The 27,535-nt window shown below is 34.1% G+C and overlaps 2 protein-coding genes across 2 annotated transcripts; one reads left to right on the forward strand and one right to left on the reverse strand.

The window, feature by feature from the left end:
• The first annotated feature begins 19,421 nt into the window (after positions 1-19,421).
• On the forward strand, positions 19,422-26,598 carry BDBG_00347 (translation initiation factor eIF-2B subunit epsilon). Its single transcript, XM_031719846.1, has 5 exons — positions 19,422-20,379; positions 20,484-20,540; positions 20,670-20,794; positions 20,874-22,069; positions 22,210-26,598. Exons 1-5 carry the CDS (start codon positions 20,284-20,286, stop codon positions 22,935-22,937), a joined length of 2,202 nt encoding a protein of 733 aa, XP_031575748.1. The 5' UTR covers positions 19,422-20,283; the 3' UTR covers positions 22,938-26,598.
• BDBG_00348 (SprT family metallopeptidase) lies at positions 22,008-26,654 on the reverse strand. The gene is made up of 2 exons (XM_002629056.2): positions 24,925-26,654; positions 22,008-24,842 (listed from the first exon to the last, which is right to left on the reverse strand). The coding sequence occupies exons 1-2, from the start codon at positions 26,208-26,210 to the stop codon at positions 23,522-23,524; spliced, it is 2,607 nt and encodes an 868-aa protein (XP_002629102.1). The 5' UTR covers positions 26,211-26,654; the 3' UTR covers positions 22,008-23,521.
• Positions 26,655-27,535: the final 881 nt, after the last annotated feature.

A 27,535-nucleotide genomic window follows, 5' to 3' on the forward strand; every position in this document is an offset into this window, starting at 1 on the left:
AGATTTAATTCTTCTATATCAGAGATATGAAATGTTCTTCTCATATCAGTTAATAGAATTGTATAAATCATTTTCTTTCTATCAGTTAACTGCATATGACATGTACATCATTGAATCTGCAGATTGAACCTTTGAAATCAATTAAGTCTGAGAATAAGATTGTATTTTACATTCTGCAGCTTTCATACTCAGATATAGTAAGATTATTCTCTGAAGTATAAGAGAACTCTTACTCTTACAGATAATACTAAATATCAGTTATTAGATAATCTTATATATCAGAGATTCTTCACTCAGCAGACTTCTTTTAGTCTTTAAATCATATAATCATTAATATATTGCATAGAAACTTCTATATTTACTAACACTTTTACAGTCATCTCTTGATTCTTACTTAAGTACTCTCTATATATTAATATTTCAGATCTCAAGATATTGAGATGAGTGTCTGCTTTTTCATTCTTACTTATATCTCATTCAGAAGTCTGCTTTCTCTTGATATTTACAGAATTTAGAGAGTCATCTAATGCAGGCATCTCTTTCACTTTGAAGACTTTTCATAGAATATCAGTGAGTGTCTCTGAGCTCACTGATTCTGCTAGTTTTTTAACTTTCTTAACTATACATACTGTGTGTAATCTTTTACATCATGATTTTAATATCTGTAGCTGAAGCAAGCTTAAAACTTATAATATCAAGATTTTCACTTAGAGGATTTCTTTTTTAGAGAATTCAGTGCTTTAACAATGATATTCAAATCTAGATTCATCATATTCAGATGTGTGATTTGTGTTATAGAAGTTTGATTATCTGTTCTCTGCTGAGATATACTCAATTACAGTATTTTCTGTTACAATTGACTCATTTATTTCTGTATAATAAGAATATTGTATACTTCTTTTATCATGTCTGATTGTGAGATTAAGTATTTTTATTTCACTCTTAACTTAAGTGTAAGATCATGAATGAAGATCTGTAAACAGAAAGATATTAAAAGCTCTTTATTCAATATAAAATAATATAAGCTGAAGTATATGAAGTATGATGTAAGATTACTCACTTATTTACACTCAGTAAAGTGTTTATAACACTTATCTTATATATTCACTTTCACAAAGTTGTGCAAGATTCATTTAAAAAACTGATTTTATATTTATAAGAATGAATATCACTCTGAGTCTGTGAGATTCATCTTTTCATCAGTTATTTATAATAACTTCACTTTTCTATGTAGAATCACAGCAGATCTTAAGACCTGTTGAAATTTTATTAACTATGTATTCATGAGTTCATATTTAATCTGATAATATAATTGCATCTAACTTAGTCAGCTGATTACAGCATCATTTTTTCAGTCATAATTAAAGCTTAATGACTTCAGCATATCTTCTGACTTAATATATTTCAAGTTTGAATTCTCATTATATGCAGTAGTCTCAGATAATATATATACTTCTGAAGAGATTGTGAACAATTATAGTAAGATCTTCAGATTCAGTGTGATTATCTGTCTGTATAATCATTTAATCTCTCACTAGAGATTTACAATCTGATTTTCTCTATTCTTATTAATAATAATAATTATATCAGTGAAGCTCTTCATAGTGAATACTTAATTCACAGCAAATATCAATTGTTACTTAACTTCTATCTCAGTCTGTCACTGTGTATACAAGGCCTCAATCTCATTTAGAATTCTTGTATATGTATGAAGTTTCACTTTCAGTTCAGCAGTCTCAGCTGCTTTTCTTACTGCTTTAAGTAAACTCTCTGAGAGATTCTGTATATCTTTCAGTTCAGATAGCAGAGAAGAGTATTATTCATATTAATTAGAGAAGATGTTTATTTCAGTGATTTCTTATTAATTATACAATGTCTATTATTATATTATTATTTGATTTCTGATTTTCTGTTATTATTATACAACTTCAGTTATAATTATTTCTTTTTTTATTCTTCTAAGTAGAGAGTGGTCTTCTTTAAATCTGATTTACTACTCTCATTTCATTTCTCATATCTTATCTGCTTACATATGTAGCATTTGTCTGAGTGTGAAGTTTTTCTTCAATAAGCAGAGTAGTATCAATCAGATATTCTTTCACTCATCACTTCTTTATACACTATCTTTTGAGATATTTTAGAATCACACTAGCATGATAACTATGAATTACTTCATAGATAAAATTATCATGCTCTGAAAAAGTCTGTACTTCTTATCAGTTTTTAGACATGTTATCAGATATCATTCAAAGGTTGCTTAAGTCAGTGTATGATTACAGACATACACCGGCTTCTTATATACATTATACTAAATTAATTAGTGGCCGCTATAACCTCTTCATATTCATAAGCATATTCAGAAGCGGCCGCGTTATTATCCGGCGGTCGTATGTTCTTCCGAATCACATGCAGAAGAATGAGATAGAAACTACTAAGATATACACTACTATATATCTTCTATCAAGACTTTCCCTCTTCAGAGTCTTGATATTATAGAGAATATAAGTCTGTTTCTATATAATAATATAAATATTATCAGTGAAATGTAGAGAAACTGATTATTTATATCTTAAAATAGAAGACTTTAGCCCCGGTGGCTGAATGGTTAATGCGGCCACCCGGTAGCACCTTGGCGTGGGAAATCAGGGCGTGTGGGTTCGAAACCTGCAGGGGATACATTAAATCTGGAACCCAAGCACCTCAGGTTTCTAATAAATACAGAGGTGTACAAATCGCTTCAATAAAATTGCTCTAAGTTCCTGGGCTGGGAAGTTATTATCGCATGTATTTAATTGTCACTCCTTTGTATTTCCTATGTTCTTGTTATCTTGACATGGTCTCAACACCTGTATTTCCTACTGTATAATCAACACTTGGCCTGTATTTAACATCACACAAGGACTCATCATAAGCTCCGCTTGCATATGAGTATAATGGAAGAATAATAATAATAATAATAATAGAAGACTTTATCAATAATTATATTAATATAGAGTTAATTCTTAAATTCAATGAAAATTTAGTATTGCTATTCTTAATCTCTTACAGAATCTATTGAATATTAAGATATTAAAACTAGATTTAATATATCTCACTATACAGAGATTAAAGACTCAGTCAGATCTTAAAATATACTGATTTTATATTTATTAATATATTATTATCTGCTCATTATATATTGAATACTGTTATCAAGGTATCTTTTTGTATTTTTCTGTCAGAGATGAGCTAGATTAAAAGAGACAGTATAAGAGTGAGACTTGGTATTGATGTCTTAATACATCAAAGACAGACAGAGTTTTCACAGAGATTATTCTTCAGATGTATTTATTATTATTATTATTATTCTTCAATTATAGATGTATGCAGTCAGAGACTATAATATCTATCTGAGAACTAAATGTTCTCAGAGTTTTTCCTATATCTATAAAGTTAACTATTATACATTCATCAATTTCAGATATGCAAAATCAGAAAATTCCAGCTCAGAATACAAAAACTGTTTACAAATTACAGTGTTTTAACATCTTCTGATACTTTGAAATCATTTGACAATATCATGACAAAAGAATAGAGAACACAGTCTTAAAGATAGATAAATTAAATAGATAGATAGAAAAGAATAGAAAGAAAAAAGTAAAGTAAAATAAAGAGAGACTGTAATGAAATAAATTATTAAAAGATAGTATATAGCTGTTTTAACAGACTATATCTGATTAATTTCCTCCTCTTCATATTCAGATATTTCTGAATTCAGTCATTTTCTTATAGCTGCTTGAGTGTCTGATAGAAAGTCTATTAAGTATTTAATTTCTGTCTCAGTTAAGAATAAGAATCTTATATTTAATTAACTTAGATTATACTTCTCTTTCAATCTGACTCTGAGACTATTGTATAATACACAGTGTATTATAATATACTTAGAATTCTCATTTATATTACAGAATGAGCATTCTATTGAATTAAATCTATCATCAAATCTTTGTATATAAGATTTGAAATAGCCATGTTCTAGTTTCAGCTGTATTATAGATGAGAATATTTTCTTTTTACATTTAATTGAACAAGATTTTCACTTAAGTTTTGTTTCAAATCTTGAATAATGTATACTCTTCTTTTATTTCTATCAGCTTTTATTTCACTTATCTAAACAAGATTCTTTTATTTTTCTCTTTATAAAAGATCAGAACATAATTTTTTGAATAGATCTGCTTAGTTCTGAGTCTTTTTTTACAGCTGAATCAGTCAATTCATTGTTATTAATATTCATATAAGCAGGAACTTAGTGTAGATAAATTATCAGCTTTGATATTCTTCTCTTTTGAATTTTTAAAACAGAGTTTAAAATCAGTTCAAGATTTATTTGATTATTATAAATCTGACTATTTCTAAGTCTTTTTAAAGCAGCTTGACTATCAGAGAATATTCATATCTCTTTCAAACTATTCTCTCTTTTATGAGACTACAGGTGCTAGCTACTCACAGAATGCATCTTAAGCTAATTACATTTAACTCTCTATAATTAACTGATCACTGCATCTATTCTCTCAAGCTAGTCACTAATTTCCAGAGATGTTAGTTAGTGACTGTTATCACTCACTTGATAATGTACACATCAAGCTTCCGGTTGCTGATCTCAGTCTCATTAGATGCTTATAGGCCTATCAATCAGTCATCATGACCTCACTCTGTATTAGAAACTAATTATAGACTTGATAACTACAGTTCTCTCTGTCAGTATTAGAGATTAACAGTGAGTTTGCAGATACTAGTCTATCAGAGTACTCTATCTAGAGTCTAGATATATGTCTAGATCTGCTAGTCAAGTGATTTTCAAAATCATTCTCTATATTTGAGAAGAAGCTAGGCTCTGATGACAGCTCTAGTTAGAGACTTGTTTAAGTAGTGTATAATTACTATATTAGACTTGACTCTATATCATTAGAACCTTGACAGATGCACAGTAGAATAGTGAGATATTAACATCTTATATCAGCTCTGATGAGTGTTCACAGAATCTCACTTAACTAGTGACTTGACTTACAGTAGAGAGTTCTACCCTGTATCAAGCCTTACTAATTAGACTCAGCCTCTATTACATGAGGGCTTTCATAGGTAAGAAGTGACAGATGTCAGTAGTGAGATTCGAACTCACACACCTCTAATGTGTGCGGCCTTGGTTACCAGTCTTATCAACTGAGTCACGCTGGCTCAGATATGTTTGTTAATTATATACTTGATATTATTTCTGAGGTATTCTTTTGTATTTTTCTGCTGCAGATGAGCCAGATTGAGAAGAGCGGTACAAGAGTGAGACTTGATATTGATGTTTTGAAATATCAAAGATAGACAGGGTTTTCGCGGAGATTGCATCTCAGATATCTTTACAATTACAGATCAGAGATCTTTTAAAATCAAGAAGATTGACACATATAACTAGATCTCTTCATCTTACAATTTGAATGGCAATTTGGCCCGGGGTTGTGGTGTGATAGAGGTGAACAGGGAATAATCTCACACAGGAGTTTCAAACAATATCTGGTTCACATTTGACTGAATAACCCCACAACCACATGAGGTATGCGGTCAGTGATGGGGTCAAAATGCTTGTATGATTGAGAGCCTTTCGATAAATCTATCAGCGGGTTCTTATTCGAAAAATTGAGTGAGTTTATAGTAAAGCGGTTGATTGAACACTATAACTTTCAAAAGTGAAACAGTATTACTGTATCTATATCAACCGCTCCACCACGAACTCGCTCGATTTTTCGAATAAGAACCCGCCGATAGATCCATCGAAAAGCCCTCGATCATACGAGCATTTTGACCCCATCGCCGACCGCATACCCCGTGTGGTGATGGAGTTATCCAGTCAAATGTGAACCAGACGTCGTTCGGAACTCCTGCGTGGGATTATCCCCCATTCTCCCCTACCACACCACAACCCCGGGCCAAATTGCCATACAAATTGTAAGGTGAAGAGACCTAGCTGTATGCACCAATCTTCTCGATTTTGGAAGATCCCTGATCTGTAGTTGTGGAGATATCTGAGGAGCAACCTCCGTGAAAACCCTGTCCATCTTTGATGTTCCAAAACACCAACACCAAGTCCCACCCTCGTACCGCCCTTCCCAATCTGGCCCATCCCCGGCAGAAAAATACAAAAAGATACCTCAGTGATAATATCAAGCACATAATCAACAGACAATGAGTCAACAGCACATCAACAACTATAAAATCAGTATATCCCAAGATCTGACTGAGCCTTTGATCCCTGCACAGTGAGATATATTAAATCTAGTTTTAATATCTCAATATTCAATAGATTCTGCAAGGAATTGAGAACAGTAATACTAGATTTCTATTGAATTTGAGAATTAACTCTATATTGATATAATCATTGACAAAGTCTTCTATTTTGAGATATAAATAACCAGTTCCTCTACATCCCGCTGGCAATATTTACATTATCATATAGAAACAGACTTATATTCTCTATAATATCAAGACTCTGAAGAGAGAAAGTCTTGATAGAGAGTATACAGTAGTATATATCTTAGCAGTTTCTATCTCATTCTTCTGTAACAGTTAATGCAAAAAAAAAAGATCTTAGAAATAGTTTTTTACTTCTCTTCAAAAAGTAAGATGTTTTTCTCTGAATTTTATACAATATTCTTACAAAGAATTAAAAACAGAGTTGTTTTCTGTCATAATTTCATATTCTTTTAAGTAAGAATTACTTTTTCAGTGACTGAAGAGCTTTCATTAATACTTAATTCTTTTTTACACTCTTTATTAACTGATTTGAGTTGCACACTTGTTGTGTGAGAAGAATTGAATGATTTAGAATAAAATTGAATAGTTTTAATCAATTTCTCTGTAAAAAATTGATTTATTTTTTGTCAGTTTTTCTCTTAAAAACTGTTATATTATCTGATTTACTATTAATTGATATCATACTTTTCCTCACTGTATCTCAAGAAAGAGATTATAAAGATTTTATTAATTTATCTTAAAAATCAATTTTAGTTTATTAGATTCTCTTCAAAAATCTAACCTAGTTACTGAACTAGTGTGAAAAAAATCAGGTGTTTATACACAAAAGTCTGCTAGTCTTCTTTTGAAATAGTCTGATCAACTTTTCAATTGAAAACAGGCTTAGAAACCTTCTAATTGAAACAGTCTGATCAACTTTTTAATTCAAAAGAGTTTAATAAATATCTTAATTGAATTAGTCTGATCAACTTTTCATTGAGTAAAAACAATGAGTTCAAAAGTACACTCAGTTGATGTGGAAAAAGATGCTTTCTCAAATACTATTCCTGAGATTGAAATTCTGAAGAGAAGAAAGAAAGAAGAAATAGAGAAATAACAAGTTCTTAAAATACAGAAACTTGAAAAAGCAAGTAAAATTCTTGAAAAGCAGTGTCTGAGTGAGATGAATGAAGAAGTTCTGTTAATTCTTCATGCTCAGACTAGACAACTACAGAAAGTGATCAAGTTCAAACTTGAAATTTCAAACACAGTTCAAAAAACTTTGAAAATTTCTAATACAATCACTGACTCTTCAGTTTACTCTTCTTTCTTTTCTACTTCTTCTTCTTATTCTTCTTTAAATCAGAAGAAAACATATGCTCAAGCAGCTGAATCTGCTATCTCTAAACCTGCTATCTCTAAATCTGCTATCTCAAAACCTGCTCAAAATTCTGAGAAAACTGAGAAGAATACTGCTTATACTTCTAGTGATAGAAGAGTGAAGAAAAAAATGCAAAAAGAGAAAAATCTTCAAATCTTCAGAAATAGAAGACTTATTGTCAAAGTCTCAAATCAGGACATATTACAGAGAAATAAGCTAAACTCAAACCTTATTTTCAGAATTAGAAATGAAATCAATCAACAGTTCTTTTCTCAGTTAATGACTGATATTGAAGTTCAAAAACCAGTTATAGCTTTAATTAAGTCATTCTTCTTTGAAAACTTCATCATTCTGACTACAATGTCTGAATTCAGTGCTGAATTCCTTATTCAGAATGAGAATCTCTGAAAATCAGCAGTAGAATCTTTGTTAAACACAATAATTCTATCTGAGAGAGATGAAAAGTGAGACAAATTCATTCTTTATAATATTTCAGTTGAAATTTTTGACTGTGAAGAAGAAATGCTACTTCTTAAAAATGAATTAGAAGAATATAACTCTATTCAACTGAGAAAGAAGTCTGTATGACTAAATTCAATTGAGTTCAGACAAAGCAGAAGAAATGCCTCTGTTCTAGTATATACAAAGATAATAAAACAGTCAAAGATCTCTGAAGTAAGAGTAGCAGATTTGAAAATGAGAGTTCATGAATACAAAGACTCAAGAATGAATCTCAAAGCTCAAACACAGTGTTTAAACTGTCAAAGATATGAACACTTTGTAATCTTCTATTTCAGAGACTCAAAATATGCATTCTGTGTCAGAGATCACAAAACTAGTGAGCATAAATGTGAAACATACTCAAAAAGAGGTGAAATATATCAACACACTCTGCTTAAATGCTCTAATTGCAAAGAAAAACATATATCTAGCTCAAAAGAATGTATGTTTGCTCCAAGAACTCAAAAGAACTGGAGAAAAGATGAAGCTCAGAGTAAATCTAGAACTGAAGAGAATAGTCAAGCCAGTAAACTCACAACTGCAAGCTCAAAAAGAAGAAACTCTCAACTATCTAAGTCTTCAAACTTCAATTCTTCAGCTAAATATAAACAGAATTTGAATCCTCAAACTTCTGTTAAGATTAGAGAATTGAGAAATGACTCTGATAATAAACTAGATATAATACAAGCAGTTAAGATTTCTACTTTTCAGAACAGTTATAATCTACTATCTAATGATAGTGATTAGATTCTACTCTACTCTCTTTTAGTATGAATATACAACAAAAACAATAAAAAAAGTTTAAAAACTCTTCAAAAATCACATTTATTTAAAATAATGTGAATAGAAACTCAAATTGCATTTATTCTTGTCTTCAAATTACATTTGAATAAAAAGTTGATTTTATACTACTTCAGAAGCTGAATTTTGATGCTGAGTAAAAATATGTCATTTCTCATTCAAGCTACTACTGCTTTTTATCTCAAAAGTCTGAGATAAAGTCAAGAGTAGTGATCTATGAAAGAAAGAGATCAAGATATCAATTTAATCTAAGATTTGATATCATGTCTGACTCTGATATTCTGGTGAGTGATATTATAGATAAAGAAAATGAGTTTAATACTATACAGCTTATAAATATCTATAATGAAAAGTCATTGAAGAAATATAACAATGACTGAACAATTGATAGAGGATTTCTGAACATAACTTTACCAAGAAACTCTATAATTATAGAAGACTTCAATATACATCATTTCTGATAGAATTCAAAATGCAAGAGAGTAGTGAGAGCTGATAATCTGATTGAATGAATCTTTGAGCATTCAATAGATTTGATTAATAAGTCTGATTAACAAACATTCTTTACAAAAGACATGAAACAGAAGTCTATTATAGATCTAATCTTCATGTCACAAAATCTAATGAAAAGAAGACTTGTAAACTAGTTTATTAATTCAAATGAGACATCAGGATCAGATCATGAGATTATTCAATTTAATATTGAACTGAGTGAAAAACAAATGAGTGAAAATCCTCTTCTCTCTAATCAGTATAACTTTGAAAAAGCTGATTGAAAAGCAGTTAAAGAAAGTATAAAACTGTTAAAATCTGAAAGATAGAATGAGCTATATTGAAATTCTGGTCAAGATATCTCAAATGAAATGCTTGAGAATAGAGTGAAGCTTATTACATCTATTATTCTAACAAGTATTAGAGATAATATTTCAAAGAGAAAATCTTCTGAGTATTTAAAATCTTAGTGAAATGAGAATAACTCATCTAAAAGAAAAGAATTAACTACTGCTAGAAGAAATTGAAAGAATGATGTAATATCTGATAAAGAGTTCAAAGCTGTCAGAAATGAATATTTTTCAGATATTACAAGAGCTAAAACAGACTGCTGAAATAAATTTCTTGAAGAAGCACAAGAGAAGAAAGTTTTTAAAGCTTTTAACTATACTAAAACAAGAAGTGTAGCAAAACTTCCAGCCTTAGAATATGAGTTTCAGAATGAATTATATATAGTAAACTCTTTTGAGGAAAAATGTCAAGCTTTCATGAGAATTCTCTTTCAGAACTCGCCAGATTCAGATTCAGATTCAGAGAAAGAGAATATATCACTTCTCAACTACATCAATGAAAATGACTGAGAATAGCCTGATCTTACACAAGATGAATTAGAGTCAGCTATCTTCTCAAGTTCTGTTAAAACTGCTGCAGATCCTGATTCAATTAATCACTTGATTATTCAGAATACATAGTCCTACTTAAAGAATGAATATTTTGAGCTCTTTTTCAATCTCTTGAAAAATGAATATTATTCTGAATGCTGGAGAGAAGCCACTGAAGTGATTCTTGCAAAACCTAATAGAAAAACTTCAATTCCTAAGTCATATAGAGTAATATCTCTATTGAACTGCCTAGAAAAGGTTTTAGAAAAGATAATAGCTACTCAACTATCTTTTATAAGCTCTATAGATGATTCTCTTTTATTCAGTGAACAAATGAGAGATAGAAAACAGTGTTCTGCAATTGACACTGTTCTCTCAGTTGTTCATGATATTCAAATAGCAAAGCATGAGAGTCTGGTCTCAACTGCAGTTTTTATTGATATAAAAGAAGCATTTGATCATGTTTCAAAGTCAAAGTTAATTCAGATATTGAAGATATTAAAACTGTCACTTTCTCTAATAAAATGAGTTAACTGTTTTATATCTAAAAGAAGTATACAACTCTTCTTTGATGAAATGAAATAAGATAAGACTGAGATAAAAATAGAAGTATCACAGAGATCTTCAATCTCACTTATTTTATTTACAATATACACTGTATATCTATTTAAAAATAGAAATATGAGAATAGTGCAATCTTCAAGTTATGTGAATGATATTGATCTAGTCTACAGCTCAAAAACTATCAAAGAGAATTTGAAAGTAATTGAAGAAGCTGTAAAGAAAATCTTTGTTAGAGTAGATATCAATCAAATTCAATTTAATATAAATAAAACTGAGTTAATTCACTTCTTTCTGAGATTCAATGAGAAAGAACTATCTCTAACTCTTTTAAATAGAGAGATTAAACCCAGTGTAAATATCAAATGATTAGAAGTATGATTAAACTCCAAGTTGAATTTTAAATATCACATTCAACAAAGAACTGTCAAGGCAGAAAGACTATTGAATAACATAATCAGACTATTAAATACAGAGAGAGGTCTATTCTTCCAGGCTATGAGACAGTTATATATAGCCTGTATTACATCAGTAGCTGATTATGAAGTTCAAGTTTAGTGAAATAATTAAGAGAATTTCACTGAACTCTTTCAAAGTCTGTAGAACAGAGCCTTGAAAAGAATTCTGAGAGCATTTAAATCATCTTCTATTAAAGTAATGAAAATTGAAGCTTCAATTCCTTCTCCTGCTATTAGATTTGAAAAGGCCTGTATGAACTATGCTCTGAGAGTTGTAAAGATGAGCTCAAATTATATAATCAGAGAAAGAGTATCTTCTTCATTTTCATCAATTAACTCTGAAAATGAACTGAATTGAAATAGATTTCTTGATTGAAATGAAAATAATTCTTCAAAGAAAATGCCTTCTCAACTGTATAGACTATGCTCTCTGATTAAAAATCAATTTTCTTCTTTAAATGTTGAAAAAGTTGATCATAAGAAGTTATCTCTCTGGAGAGAAAAGCTTGAATCTCTTATAGACTTATAAATAAGTGAACTATCAAAAGAGAAAGAATATAAACAGCATTTGAAGAGAATTTCTACAATCAATATAAAGGACTCTATTCTGATTTATTCAGATAGCTCAAAAAATAAGAACTTGAATAGATTAGATGCAGACATTGCTTATACTGAAGATAATATCAATTTTATCTCAGATTTCTGAAATCTAGGCTCTGAATGTGAAGTCTTTGATGCTGAACTATTTGCAATAGTGAAAGCTTTCAAACTCATTGAAATAAAATCTTATAAAAGAGGAAATTGTTTGAAAGAGGCATGAATATTCTCTGATAGTCAAGCTGCTTTAAAAAGACTTAGAAATAGTCAGATTCATAATGATCAAATGAATCTTGAACTGATCTTAAACTCTATTTTGAAAATTCAAAAGAGAAGAATATCAAAGCTGATAATTCATCTGCACTGAGTTCCTGCTCATATGAATATTCATGACAATGAATTGACTGATTCAGCTGCAAAAAAGAGTGCAGAATTAAGCAGATCTATTCAAAAAATTATGTCCTGATCTTTTATAAAGAGAAAAATAAAAGAATCTTGTTTAGACAAGTGAAATGAAAGCTGGCAGAAACAAAAGAAGAGTATACATTATTCAAGATTTGAAACAAAACCCAAGTGGAAATCTTGTTCAATTAAATGTAAAAAGAAAATATTCTCATCTATAATACAGCTGAAACTAGGACATGGCTATTTCAAATCTTATATACAAAGATTTGATAATAGATTTGACTCAATAGAATGCTCATTCTGCAATACAAATGAGAATCCTGAGTATATTGTAATACACTGTGCATTATATAATAGTCTCAGAGCCAGATTGAAAGAGAAGTATGATCTAAATCAATTAAATATGAGATTCTTATTCTCAACTGAGACAGGAATTAAATACTTAATAGACTTTCTATCAGAAACTCAAGCAGCTATAAGAAAATGACTAAATTCAGAATTATCTGAATATGAAGAGAAGGAAATCAACCAGATATAGTCTGTTAAAACAGCTATATACTATCTTTTAATAATTTGTTTTGTTACAGTCTTTCTTTATTTTATCTTTTCATTTCAATTTCTTTCTGTCTATCTATTTAATATGTCTATCTTTAAGACTGTGTTCTCTTTTCCTTTGTCATGATATTGTCAAATGATTTCAAAGTATGAGATGATGTTAAAACACTGCAATTTGTAAACAGTTTTTGTATTCTGAGCTGGAATTTTCTGATTTTGTATATCTGAAATTGATGAATGTATAATAGTTAACTTTACAGATATAGGAAAAACCCTGAGAACTAAAAGTTCTCAGGTAGATGTCATAGTCTCTGACTGCATACATCTATAATTGAAGAATAATAATAATAATAACACTATAACTTCATACATAATAAAACTCATAACAATTTTGAGTTAAGCCGCTTTAAAAAGACTTAGAAATAGTCAGATTCATAATGATTAAATGAATCTTAAACTGATTTTAAATTCTGTTTTAAAAATTTAAAAAAGAAGAATATTAAAACTGATAATTCATCTACACTAAGTTTCTACTTATATGAATATTCATGATAATGAATTGACTGATTCAGCTGTAAAAAACAGTTCAGAATTGAGCAGATCTATTCAAAAAACAGTGTTCTAGTCTTTTATAAAGAAGAAGATAAAAGAATTTTATTTAGATAAATAAAATGAAATCTGACAGAAATAAAAGAAGAGTATACATTATTCAAGATTTAAAACAAAACTCAAGTGAAAATCTTGTTTAATTAAATGGAAAAAGAAAATATTCTCATCTATAATTCAGCTGAAACTAGAACTAGACTGACTGTGTGACCGTGTCTGGGACCAGGACCAGATTTTTTGATAGTCTCATTATCAATTCAACTGATCCCATTACACGGTTTTAACATTAGATAGTAGTCTCATACTGTTTCAGTGAAACTTACTGTCTACTCTTGTCACATTTTTCAAATGAGACTATGATTTTCACTTCTCAATTTAAATTATTTTTATTGCTTTAAATGACTTTAAATCTCATTTGAGTGTTATCAAAAAGCGTTAGTTTTTAAAATATTAAAAATAGTCTAAAAAAAACCTTAAAATGTCTAAAAATAGTAACTTTATGCCAAGAATGAGACTAAATGAAATCAAATGAGATCACTTTCTCATTTTTTTCAAGTTATGGTTTCATTTTAAGATCTGATATATAGTCACTTTACATGTTTTTTTGATAGCCAGTCCCAGCAGGATTCACGCTAAGAAATGTATGAGACCAGATCAAATGAGATCAAACATGAAATTCATGGTCCCGGCGGCCAGTCTAACTAGAACATGATAATTTCAAATCTTATATACAAAGATTTGATGATAGATTTAATTCAATAGAATACTCATTCTACAATGTAAATAAAAATTCAGAGTATATTATAATACACTGTGTATTATATAATAGTCTCAGAGTCAGATTAAAAGAGAAATATAATTTAAATTAATTAAATATAATATTCTTATTCTTAACTGAGATAGAAATTAAATACTTAATAGACTTTCTATCAGAAACTCAAGCAGCTATGAGAAAATAACTGAATTTAGAAATATCTGAATATGAAGAGATGGAAATTAATCAGATATAATCTGTTAAAATAGTTATATACTATCTTTTAATAATTTTGTTTTATTATAGTCTTTCTTTACTTTATTTCTTTCTTTTCTATTCTTTTCTATCTACTTATTTAATGTGTCTATCTTTAAGAGTTTGTTCTCATTTCTTTTATCATGATATTTTCAAATGATTTCAAAGTATCAAAAGGTGTTAAAATACTGCAATTTGTAAAGAGTTTTTATATTTCAGACTGAAATTTTCTGATTTTACATATCTAAAATTAATAAATGTATAATAGTTAACTTAATAGATATTAGAAAAACTCTGAGAATTAAAAGTTCTCAGATATATATTATAGTCTCTGACTGTATACATCTATAATTGAAGAATAATAATAATAATAATAGTAACAGAGATCTGTGTCAGTAGACTAGCTGCTGAGATTATGAATTTTATATTTGATTTTATTTAATCTGATTCTATACATTTCTTGACATGAATCTCACTGAGACTAATCATTAAAAAAACATGCAAAGTGACTATATATCAGATCTCAAAATGAGATCATGACTTAGAAAAAATAAGAAAGTGATTTCATTTGATTTCATTTAGTCTCATTCTTGGCATAAAGTTACTATTTTTAGACATTTTAAGGTTTTTTTCAGACTATTTTTAATTTTGTAAAAAGTAACACTTTTTGGTAACACTCAAATGAGATTTAAAGTCATTTAAAGCAATAAAAATGATTTAAATTGAGAAGTGAAAATCATGATCTCATTTGAAAAATGTGATAAGAGTAGACAGTAAGTCTCACTGAGACAGTATGAGACTACTATCTAATGTTAAAACAGTGTAATGAGATCAGTTGAATTGATAATGAAATCATTAAATATTCTGATTCTGGCTTCAGACACGGTCACACGGTCCGTCTATGTGTCAGATTCATAGCCTTGTGAACATTATTCTCATGAACTCAATTATTATTAGAGAATATCAAACTTCTGTTTTAAGTATTTAATAAGATTTCTTGTTCAGATAGTCAGACAAGTTCTAGTATAAGATTATAGTTAAGATTATTAACTTTATATATATAAGCATGTTCATGTTGATGTTCTCTGACATCTATATTTAATTTCATCATGTAATGAGTGCAAATGTCTTTTAAGTCATCAAATTCTATAAGAAGTCAGAGTTTTAATAAGAAGATATACTGAAGATTATAATATCTTACAAGTGAAGATTTAATCATTACATAGTAGTAGACTGGCTGCTGAGATTATGAATTTCACATTTAGTCTCATTTAATCTGATCTCATACATTTCTTGATGTGAATCCCGCTAAGACTAATCATTAAAAAAACATGCAAAGTAACTATATATCAAATCTCAAAATGAGATCATAACTTAGAAAAAATAAGAAAGTGATCTCATTTAATTTCATTTAATTCTATTCTTAGTATAAAGTTACTATTTTTAGACATTTTAACATTTTTTTTAGCCTATTTTTAATTTTTGAAAAAGTAACACTTTTTGATAATGCTTAAATGAGATTTAAAGTCATTTAAAGTAATAAAAATAATTTAAATTGAGAAGTGAAAATCATGATCTTATTTGAAAAATGTGATAAGAGTAGACAGTAAGTCTCACTGAGACAGTATAAAACTACTATATAATCTTAAAATCATTTAATGAGATCAGTTGAATTGATAATGAGACTATCAAATATTCTGATCCTGGTTTCAGATATGGTCACACGGTCAGTTTATATAGTAGCATAGACCGCTGTCTATCATAACTTTCATATTATACATGTTGTCTATCACAGTAGATATAAGAATCGTATTCAATATTATTTTCTCTTTAAATGATTATTATTTAATCTCTTCAAGCTTCTACTTGTAAGTTTGAGTAGAAGTTAATCTTTTCTCTATTTTATCAGAGTATTTTTATAGCTATCTTCTGAATCTTTCTTTAATATAACATGATTGATGCAGACAGATACATATTCATTCTTTAAGTGAGAAGACACTGATATTTCTCTTAAGTAAGAAGATATGTAGACTGATTAGCAGCTAAGAGTAATATGTTCTAATCAGTTATAATTAATGCATATCTCTTATTAATATCAATCAGTAACTTCTTCAGAAGTGATTTCAGAGACTTAGAAATCTGTTCAAATAATGAAAACCTTTGTTTATATATAGATATTTAAGTTCACTTAGTTTATAATATCTGTATTATTATTCTTTGATACAGATGTATAAGTAACTGAGATATAATATCTTCTGTTACTGTTCTGTATACTCTTAAGCTTAGTAAGACAGTTATTCAATGTCTGAAGTTATATACAGAAGTCTTTATAAGTCAGGTCTTTATCTATACTTATAAGAGTCTGTAAGAGTTTGAAAGTTAGTATCTTCTTAAGCATGTTAATGTTTATTCAATTCTCTTAAGATTAATCACCTACTTTCAAAATCTTAGTATTAAAGTCAGAGATAAATGTAGTGAGAGAAATATTTCTCTGCTAAACACTCTGTAATTAATTTAATACTTTCTGCTATGTAGTAGTATCTCTGAACAGAACATTGAGATATCTGATAATATTATCAGATATATATAACACTGATTCACATACTTTTATTCATGAATGAAACTTCTGTCTTATGTAATTCTTTAATTAATTATTAATATACTAATCTTGATTAGTTAATAAACTAATAACATCTTCATCTACACTTAGTTTCACAAGCATTTTCAATCTCTATAATGAGTAGAGAGTGAGATCAGAAGTATTGAAATATATAAGAGTGTTTAAGTATTTTCTCAGTATTTATATTATATTTTTATTCAATTCTGTCAGTATTGAAATTATCTGTACAGAGGTTTCTTATTGAGATAATCATTAGATTTCTTCATATTAATGTTATTAAGTTACATGTATATCAGCTATCTGTTATTATTATAATTTCAATATTACTCAGAGTTATTATAGTACTGTATCTATATTTACATTTAAGAGTTTTCTTATGTTATTAGTAGATATATTGTTCATTGAATATATAATATCTGTGAAATTGAAAGAAGTGTAATTGTATAAATATCTCATATATCTAAGATATCAGAACTCTCAGATTTTTCACTGATATTCTCTTATAAAATCTTATTCTCTTTATAAAATTTTATTCTCTTTATAAGATCTTGTTACAGAGTCAGAGTGACTGATAAGTAAGCTTCTATTTAAAGACTTAGTGTTTACTTAACTGATTATTTATTTCTCTATTTCTTATATATTGTTACACATTCAGATATCTTTTCAATAAGTAATTATTTTTAATAAGAAGATAATAAATATTATTCAAGTATAAGAGATCTACACTAAATAAATCAGTATAATATATATAGATCTTATAATATAAAAGTGAAAAATATTAGAGAAGAAAAAAATAGAAAGTGCAGAAATCAGTAATTGAAGTGAATATTTATACATATACACAGTGAAGCTTCAGAGTAAAAGAATAAAAATTTCAGAGTAGAAGAATAGAAATTCTGTAGATTTTTCAGCTGAGAATCAGTGACTGAGAATCAGAGCTTTCAGTGAAATCTATGAAGTGTAATGAAATAGTCTATATAATTGATTAAGTGCAGCCTGCCACATCATTACTTTTTAAAAAATTAAAAATAGTTTAAAAAAAACTTTAAAATCTCTAAAAAGAGTAACTTTATACTAAGAATAAGACTGAATAAAATTAAATGAAATCACTTTCTTAATTTTTCTAAGTTATAGTCTTATTTTGAGATCTGATTAATAGTTACTTTGCATGTTTTTTTAATGATTAGTCTTAGTTAGACTGACTGTATGACCGTGTCTGAGACCAGAATCAGATTTTTTAATAGTCTTATTACTAGACTGACTGTGTGACTGTGTCTGAGATCAGAATCAGATTTTTTGATAGTTTTATTATCAATTTAACTGATCTCATTACACAGTTTTAACATTAGATAGTAGTCTCATACTGTCTCAGTGAGACTTACTGTCTACTCTTATCACATTTTTCAAATGAGATTATAATTTTCACTTCTCAATTTAAATTATTTTTATTACTTTAAATGACTTTAAATCTTATTTAAATGTTATCAAAAAGTGTTACTTTTTAAAAAATTAAAAATAGTCTAAAAAAAACCTTAAAATGTCTAAAAATAGTAACTTTATATTAAGAATGAAACTAAATGAGATCAAATGAAATCACTTTCTCATTTTTTTCAAGTCATGGTTTCATTTTAAGATCTTATATATAGTTACTTTACATGTTTTTTTAATGACTAGTCTCAGTGAGATTCATATCAAGAAATGTATAAGATTAGATTAAATAAGATTAAATGTAAAATTCATGATTTCAGTAGTTAGTTTACTTATTATCAATTTGACTGATTTTATTACACAGTTTTAACATTAGATAATAGTCTTATACTATCTCAGTGAAACTTACTATCTACTCTTATTATATTTTTCAAATGAGATTATGATTTTCACTTCTCAATTTAAATTATTTTTATTACTTTAAATGACTTTAAATCTTATTTAAGTATTATTAAAAAGCATTACTTTTTAAAAAATTAAAAATAGTCTAAAAAAAATCTTAAAATATCTAAAAATAGTAACTTTATATCAAGAATGAGACTAAATGAGATTAAATGAGATCACTTTCTCATTTTTTTCAAGTCATGGTTTCATTTTAAGATCTCATATATAGTCACTTTGCATGTTTTTTTAATGACTAGTCCCAGCGGGATTCACACTAAGAAATGTATGGGACCAGACCAAATGGGATCAAACATGAAATTCATGGTCCCGGCGGCCAGTCTAGTCCCAGCGGGATTCATATCAAGAAATGTATGAGACCAGATCAAATCGGATCAAATGTGAAATTCATGGTTCTGCCGGCCAGTCTAGCCACTATTGCTGTTCTCTGACAGTTATGATATCTCAAGGGCCATCTTTCTACGCGCAACAGGCTTTTGCTCTTTCAAAATGAGAAAAACAACAGGTATCTGGCTGCAACATAGATTGCCAAGATCCTGCAATTTTTTGTGATTTATTGCAGAATCTTTGGCAGTCAATGTTTGTAGTTCAGGAGCTGAGTAGAACGAGGCCAAATGTTATATTTATCCCAGTCATCCAGAGTCGCCTAGATAGACCCAGGCCCAGAGCTTTCGTCGAACCCCTGCTGAATGTACAGATTATCCCTGCTCTGTTTTGTAGAGCGCAGGTTATAGGGCTTGAGAGTTCAACCCGGGCCTGAGCTCTGTCAACGGATCTCACCGGTGCAGTGTGGATAAAGAAAGGTAATGCGGAATTCAAGACACTGGTTTCCTTTTCTTCTCTTTTTTGCCACATCAAGGGGTCCAGCATTGACCTTTTCTCCTCTCGCATTATTATTGGGGGCGATTCCATCTTTTTTAGTTAGATGATGTGTTCTCCTGTGCATTATTATTGTTGTGCATTGTGCATCGGGACCCTTCGAGGGAGCAGAGAAATCACGTGTATGGTTGGCTTATATAAGCTCTGGGTAATGTGGCCGTGCAGCGACAGTATCAAAAAAATTGCAACGAGTCACAGATTCCGGCACAATAATGACGACAGACAAGAGAGGGGAAATAGGATTGAGGGATAGCCATTGACCGGGATTAATCTATTCTATAAAGATATTTTTGTGTGCACTTTCGCTTTTTCATTTTCATTAAATAACAGCAGCTTTCTCTCATTCCCGCCACCAGACTAACCCCAGGAGCACGTAACGTTGGCGGGTAGGTATGGGCCCGAAGTCGAAAAGCGGCGGAGGCGCTGCGGCTGCCAGACAGAAATCACAAGCAGCTGAAGAGGAGAGGGAGGAGGCGCTTCAGGCTGTTGTATGTTGAACATTTACTCTCTTTGGAGTTGGTTTTGTGCGCAAGCTGCAATATTCTTCTCGTACAACCAAAGTAATAATCACTGACTCACTTGCCCCCGAAAGGTTTTGGCAGATACCTTTGAAACACGATTCGAACCCTTTACGCTGGAGAGGCCCCGGGTATGCTTCCTTCTGATTCCCATGGAGCTCGTTCGATCTCCATGTGCGGGGTGGTCGAGCCTGTATTTGCGTGGGGGTAGGACCTTGGTAACTGACTGAGTTTCCCTGTTGTCGTTTGAGATCGATTAGTGTCTCTTACCGCTCGCAAATACTCCTATAATCGAATACACACTGGAATTCCTTGCCAATGCCGGCGTCGAAGAAGTGTTCCTATACGGTGGTGCGCACTCGGAGCAGGTGGAGAGATATATCAAGTATGCTGAGAAAACAAATTATATTATTATTATATTGATGTCTTCTGGGCCTAACCACAGTCAATTTCTTGTGTTTTAGTGCCTCAAAATGGAAATCTCCTTCCTCCCCATTCAAAAGCTTCATCTTCCTAAAATCGACCTCTACCTCCGTGGGCGACGTGATGCGCGATCTGGATGGCAAGCATCTAATAACACGCGATTTTATCATCGTCAGCGGCGATGTGGTTAGCAATTACCCTATTGAAGAAGCGTTGGCAAAGCACCGCGCGCGCCGACAAACAGACAAAAACGCCATCATGACAATGATTCTGCGAGAAACGAATGTTTCGCATAGGTCGAACCCATCCGCAGCTCCTGTCTTTTTCATCGACCCGACCAAGGACCGATGTTTGCATTATGAGGAGATTGAATGTCGGCCACGGAGAAGTTCCCACTCGTCGTCTTATACCAAGCCGTCGAATTTTCTCTCTGTCGACCCGGATATGTTGAAGGAGTTTGCGGAAATTGATGTCCGGAGTGATCTGATCGACACTTATATCGATATCTGCACGCCGGAGGTCCTTGGGCTGTGGTCAGATAGCTTTGATTACCAGACGCCCCGAAAACAATTCCTTTTCGGCGTGCTTAAGGATTACGAACTGAATGGCAAAACTATACACACCCATATTATCAAGGATCATTATGCCGCCAGAGTGCGGAATCTGAGGACCTATGACTCTGTCACCAAGGATACCGTGTCGAGATATACATATCCACTTTGCCTAGAAACAAATTTAGTCCCTGACCATACCTACACCCTGAAACGGGGTAATATTTATCAGGAACAAGGAGTGCGGTATGCACAATCGTGCCTCATCGGCGCGAAAACCGTCATCGGCCAAGGTACGACTCTCGGGGACCACACGACAGTTAAAAACACCGTGATCGGACGACGTTGCCGCATTGGCAAAAATGTCGTTCTCGACGGCGCATATCTCTGGGATGACGTGGTTGTTGGGGATGGCACTGTGGTCCGACACGCCATCGTGGCCAATGAGGCGGTCGTGGGGGATAACTGTAGAATTGAGAATGGTGCGCTACTTTCATACGGAGTAAAAATCGCAAACAGGACCACGATCCGTGAAGGGATGAAAATTACCCGAGCGGAGCGGGAACAAGGCCCTGTCCCAAGTGATCCTGAAATTGTTGGAGACGGGGGCGTCGGATACGAATTCTCCCGCGAGGAGGATGAGGATGATGAGAACGATGATGAAAGCGTTTCTTCATCTGGCTTATGTAGGTGTTCCTCTGTTTTTTTATTTTATTTTATTTTATTTATTTTATTTTATATTTATTTTATATTTATTTTATATTTCCCTTCTCCCTTTTTTATACCAATACAGCACACGATTTATTTACTAACCACACAGATACAGTATACAACATGGCCTCCCTCTCCCTCTCCACCGCCTCAATCTCCACCCTCTCGTCCGAGTTCTCAGATGACGACTTCTCCCCCCTCTACCGAAGCGGTAGCTTCGGCGCCTCCGTCTCCGACGACGACGGCGACCGCACCCATTTCCACCACGACGCCGTCAACAGCATTTACGACGGGCTCCGCGACGGCCTCAGCGCCGACGTCGTGCAGCTCGAGCTCGTCGGCCTGCGCATGAGCGCCAACGCTTCCGAGCACCAGGTGCGCCGCGCTGTCGTGACCGCCTTCCTCAAACGCATCCAGCAACTCATGGACGCGCCCTCCCCCTCGCCCTCGCAGCCCTCGCTCAGCGCCAGCGATGCCGTCAAGCAGGTCCTTACCAAATACAAGGATATCCTGGAGCGGATTGTGTTTGATCGGGACGAGCCAGTGCGGAAGCCCGATCAGGTTGATTTGCTATTATTGATTCAGCAGGAGTTGGTGGAGAGGAGTCGCGGGGAGACTGTGTTGTTGTTTATGGCGAAGGAATTGTATGATTTGGAGACGGTGGAGGAGGAGGCATTTGAGCAGTGGTGGGCGGATGAGAGGGGGGTGGCGAGTGAGGGGTTGAAGAGGGTTAGGAGGCAGACGGAGCCGTTTATTGAGTGGTTGGTGAATGCGGATAGTGAGGAGGAGGATGAGGATGATGATGATGATGAGGAGGAGGAGGACGAGGATGATAGTGAATAGGGGGACGATTGAAATCGCATCATTCTCGGAGTATATCACCTGTTTCTTTTAGTTTCGTCGAGGGAAAGTCGAGCAACAATGAATGATATCAGATAAAATCCTACCGCACCCTTTTAGCAAATGGAGAGAAGATAGAATTTAAAAGAACGCAATATTTGAAACTTCATTAAAGGAAGCAAGGAAATATGGACCAGTCATTCCTGCAGAACATGCTATGTACAAAAGAGTACAACAAGATCAAGACCCCGTCCGTCTCTCTCATAAAACATACACCTTCAACAAGGGAGGGAGCAGTTCAAATAATGTACAGCATGCAACTGCGTCACCTCGATCGACGTGAAGGCCAGACCTTCTAGTGTTAACTCTTCCCCTACTAAAAAAATCCCCGTTCCGTACACATCATTTCACATATCACATCAACAGACATTTTCCAAACCGGCATTTCAATCCATCACAAGCCCGAGAATACGTACCAAATATCCATCCATAGGGTCCACCTTAAATCTCCACGAAACAACACAAACACCAATACCAATACAAATGGATGGAATGCGCACGCATGTACGTACATGACGACTCCATCACTACATATCCAAATGCACCCCTCCCATTGACTTCGTAACCCCCTCAACAGCCCCCATGCCCATCCCCTTTACACCAGGCCCCACCACCTTCCCCTTCATCCCCCTAGGCTTCGGCCGAGCCTGCACCAACTCACCCACCTTACACCTCCCACACCGACTCTTCTTCACATCAATACTCCTCGAATGCCGCCCATACTCATGTCCACACTCCACACAACACCACAAGTACTTATAATGGATGACATACGAGTGTTTCGTCGTAATGCGAATTTTCGTCTTCGTACCCGTACCCCCATCTGCACAGCCATAGACAGGATGCGCAGCTAGCGCCTGCTCGCACCTGGCCGCCCACTGCTTGAAGCTGATGCCGTGCGGGTTATTGCGCACATTAGAGATCATGAAGTTGGCTAGGTGGCAGTATTCGTGCGCGAGGGTGTTGAGAAGGCGGTCTTCGCTGTCTATGACTTTTGAGGCGAGTTCGATGGAGGCGTAGTGGCGTATGGGGGCGAGGAGGGCCGGAGTTAGAGGGATTGCATTGATTTTGCTACCGGCGCTGGTGTTGCTGCCGGTGCTGCTTGATGTACCCGTGAGTGTTGACTTGCTGCTATCCGCTGCAGTGGTCGTCGTCGTTGAAACGTTATCTTCATGACAGGCAGCAGCAGATAATAATAATGACGATGTCGCCTGCTGTTTCGATTCCGTTTGCTGAACAGGCACTAAAGACGGCTTCTGCCTGACAGTCTCGCGCTTCCAATTTGCCCTGCCAGCCGTAGTGTTTAGGGTCTTGCTCCAGATAATCTTCACCCCTCCCGCAGCTGCAGCGAGTTTCTGTATCTCCCCACCCGTCACAGCGTCGTCGAGAGCCTTAAAGAACTCCTCCGCCATCCGTATTTTCTTCTCGTCGAACTCTTTCTTCTGAGCTGCGAGGGCCTTCTTTGCCGCCGCAGCTGCAGCGGCTGCGGCCTTATTCGAAGGGGGACCTTTAATTGGGCTCTTCGAGGGTGATGACTGCGGTGAGGTGGAGCGTCTGTTGGACATGATCCCCTTGCTACTGTCTTCGTTATCTGAGTATATGTGGAACCTCTCAAGACCTCTGCGTGGGGTATTCATTTTCCTAGGAGAGTACTGGTCGTTCCATTCGTTGATGATATCTTGGCTCCAGAAAGCGTCTATGCTGGGTCGATGGGGGGTGGGTGGGATCCGGCTCTTGCTTTTAGAGGGCGAGTATAGGCGAAGTTTTGAAGGACTGGATGGCGGAGTGACGATGACCGCTGTCCGGTTCTCTGATTCCCCTGACCTGGAAGAGGATGACGGCTGGGAGCTACAAAGTATTCTCTTCAGCCGTTCGTATTCATTGTGAAAACAAAAGTCTCAGTATGGGCTGAAATGAAAGAAACACTTACCCTTCCATACTTCCACCAATAGATTCGTGATCAATGCCCCTATTTTTCTTCGGAGAGATTGGTTTTTTTGAGCCAGTAAGCGATGCAGGAGGCTTCAGATCGAATTTCTTCGGCAACAATGGAATCACCACATTCTGCTCATCGCTGTCATCCTCGCTATCATCGCTACTGCTATCAAACAAAGAGTGTGGTGTTGACCTGTTGGATCTCGCCTTCACATCATTCACAGAAAGATGTGAATTCACACCACCACCGCCAACACCAGTTCTAGTAGGGTCTGTGTTATTCCCTCCACGAGCAGCAACCCCTTTGTCTCGAAACAGTGCTTTCGGTGTTATTGATGCTGGTGTTGGCCGTAATCCCCTAAAAAGCTTCCTGGGCGACGAGCGGGGTTTGGCGACATATTCATCCTCCTCTTCATCTCCATCTCCATCTCCATCGCTCCCAGTCAAACTGGATTCGTCGAAATAACTGAGATCCTCATCGTCCCCAACGATAAAATCATCCAACGAGTCAAATTCATCAGTTTCTTCTTCCTCTTCTTCCTCTTTCTCTTTCTCTTCCTCCTCCGACTCAACGCCCCCCTGCTCCCTCCATTCATGTCGCCCCGTCATCTCCTTCACTTCCCTCACGCCAGCGCCATCAGCACCACCACCACTACTCCCCCTGCCATTCCCCCCCTCTTTATCCCTCCTCCCCTCCCCAACCCTAGCCCCAGCCCCATACTTATACTCCTCCAACTGCCCCGGCAACGGCGCATTCTCGACATCCCCCAATCCCCTTCCCGGCGTCAGGCCATCATACCTTCCAATCGCCGCGGGGAACGGCATGAGGAGCGAGTTCGTGTGTCGGGGTCTTAGCTGGCGTCGTTGGCTGTGGTGACCGCTGCTTCGTGGTGTTTGCGCTGTGGGGCGGGGTGGGGACGGGGTGTCTCTATCATCATGATGGTCGTCGTCGGAGGCTGTGGAGGCCGTGGGTTTGCTATGTGCATCTGTTCTCGTCTTCGTAGGACTTCTGGTACCGCGCAAGGGTTTCGGATTTGCTTTTGTTCCGTGCACTTTCGCCGTTGTACCTCTGCCAGCGCCAGTATCTATGGTTGCGTTTGTAGCTACAACCGCCTTCAACGCACGCGTGATACCTCCACGCCTAGCCCTAGGTGGTGTCCTCGAAGCGTTCTTCCCCCGGTTCTTCTCGTAGGCGGAGGAGCCATCTGTATCCCCAACGTCGGAATCCTCTCTAATATCCACCACCACACCCTTAGGCGGCGCGCGGCTGAGTCGTGCCATCTTTCCCTATTTCCTATTTCCTATTTCCCTTTTCCCTTGCTTTCTTAATTATTTTCCCCCGCTCTCGCTGTGCGGAATGTGTCGGGTGCGCGATAGCTTTCACCCTTATATGATGTATGTATGTTTTGAACATCAAATCAAACCAACTCGAGTTCCCGCAGCAATGCCTCCCCCTTCCCGTTTATGTCTCTCTCCTAGTTCCTCGCTATATACACACAAAACCAAACCCACGCACCCGCAAAAATAGTCAGTTACTCGTATATACCCGGTTCGATTCGTCCGTGCGTCGTTAAGGAATAATTAAAATAATGATCAGTCACTGCTGCTATCGCATATCGCTGCCTTTGTTTAGAGGGTGAGCCAGTGATTCAACACAGAAGAGGTTTATTGCCCGGGGGGGGGGGGGAGGGAGAACAATAAATGTAAACTAATTCTCACCTGAGGCTGTCTCTTTTGAATGAAAATAAGGATGGTGGTGTTGGTTGGCGGGGCAACGACTACTTCACAGATCACAGCGGATTAGGTAACGTAATCAACCACCTAACGCTCGTTTCCACACAACGCAGGAAGCAGAAAACTTGACCTCGCTAAGTGCGCCACTTGACCTCATTATGTAAGCTGACCTCGCAAATGTGGCCCGTGCCACTACCTGACCTCGCTCAATACATCTTTTCTTGTAATTTGAAACCACTCAATTATTTATCATCAATTCTACAATTAATTCAGAATTAATTCAAAATCAATTCAAAATCAATTTAATACTGAAATTATTCTTGAATTTAATAATAAAGTAAGTATTTATATAATTTATACTGAATTGATTATTAACTGATTTTCAATCAATTGTTAATTACTTAAATATATAAATTGAACTTATTTTTATTACTATAATCAATTAACAATCAATTCAGAATCAATTTAAAATCAATTATTAAATATTTTTATCTTAATATATTTTAAAATTCTGTAAAATATCTCTTTATATTCTATATGAATTTGTCTGTTCATTTAATTGATTATAAATCATCTATACATACTTTGATTAATTGATGAACTGAGTGAATGAGAATAAGTGAATTGAAAGATTGAGTGAATTGAAAGATTAAAAGTCAATTACTAACTGATTATTACTGTATTATATCTTGAAGAATAATATTATTATATTATGTTATAATCTAACTACGTGAGTTACATTAAATAAATAGATTAGAGTGACATGTGACTAGAGTAAATGTAGTAATTATTAACATCTCTTCTTACTACACTGTGATCTATAATAAGCTGTCACCTGAGATCTTTCTTATTCTCAAATCTTTTAAAAATGC

The sequence above is a fragment of the Blastomyces gilchristii genome, assembly GCF_000003855.2.
Source record: "Blastomyces gilchristii SLH14081 genomic scaffold supercont1.1, whole genome shotgun sequence".
Taxonomy (NCBI): domain Eukaryota; kingdom Fungi; phylum Ascomycota; class Eurotiomycetes; order Onygenales; family Ajellomycetaceae; genus Blastomyces; species Blastomyces gilchristii.

Bases quoted from the DNA above. Each gene is read 5' to 3' on its own strand.
- BDBG_00347 (XM_031719846.1), top strand. From the start codon at position 20,284: ATGGGCCCGAAGTCGAAAAGCGGCGGAGGCGCTGCGGCTGCCAGACAG. The intron at 20,795-20,873 runs GTATGCTGAGAA...CTTGTGTTTTAG, and splicing joins CAGGTGGAGAGATATATCAA to TGCCTCAAAATGGAAATCTC. The intron at 22,070-22,209 runs GTAGGTGTTCCT...ACACAGATACAG, and splicing joins CGTTTCTTCATCTGGCTTAT to TATACAACATGGCCTCCCTC.
- BDBG_00348 (XM_002629056.2), bottom strand. From the start codon at position 26,210: ATGGCACGACTCAGCCGCGCGCCGCCTAAGGGTGTGGTGGTGGATATT. The intron at 24,843-24,924 runs GTAAGTGTTTCT...AATACTTTGTAG, and splicing joins ATTGGTGGAAGTATGGAAGG to CTCCCAGCCGTCATCCTCTT.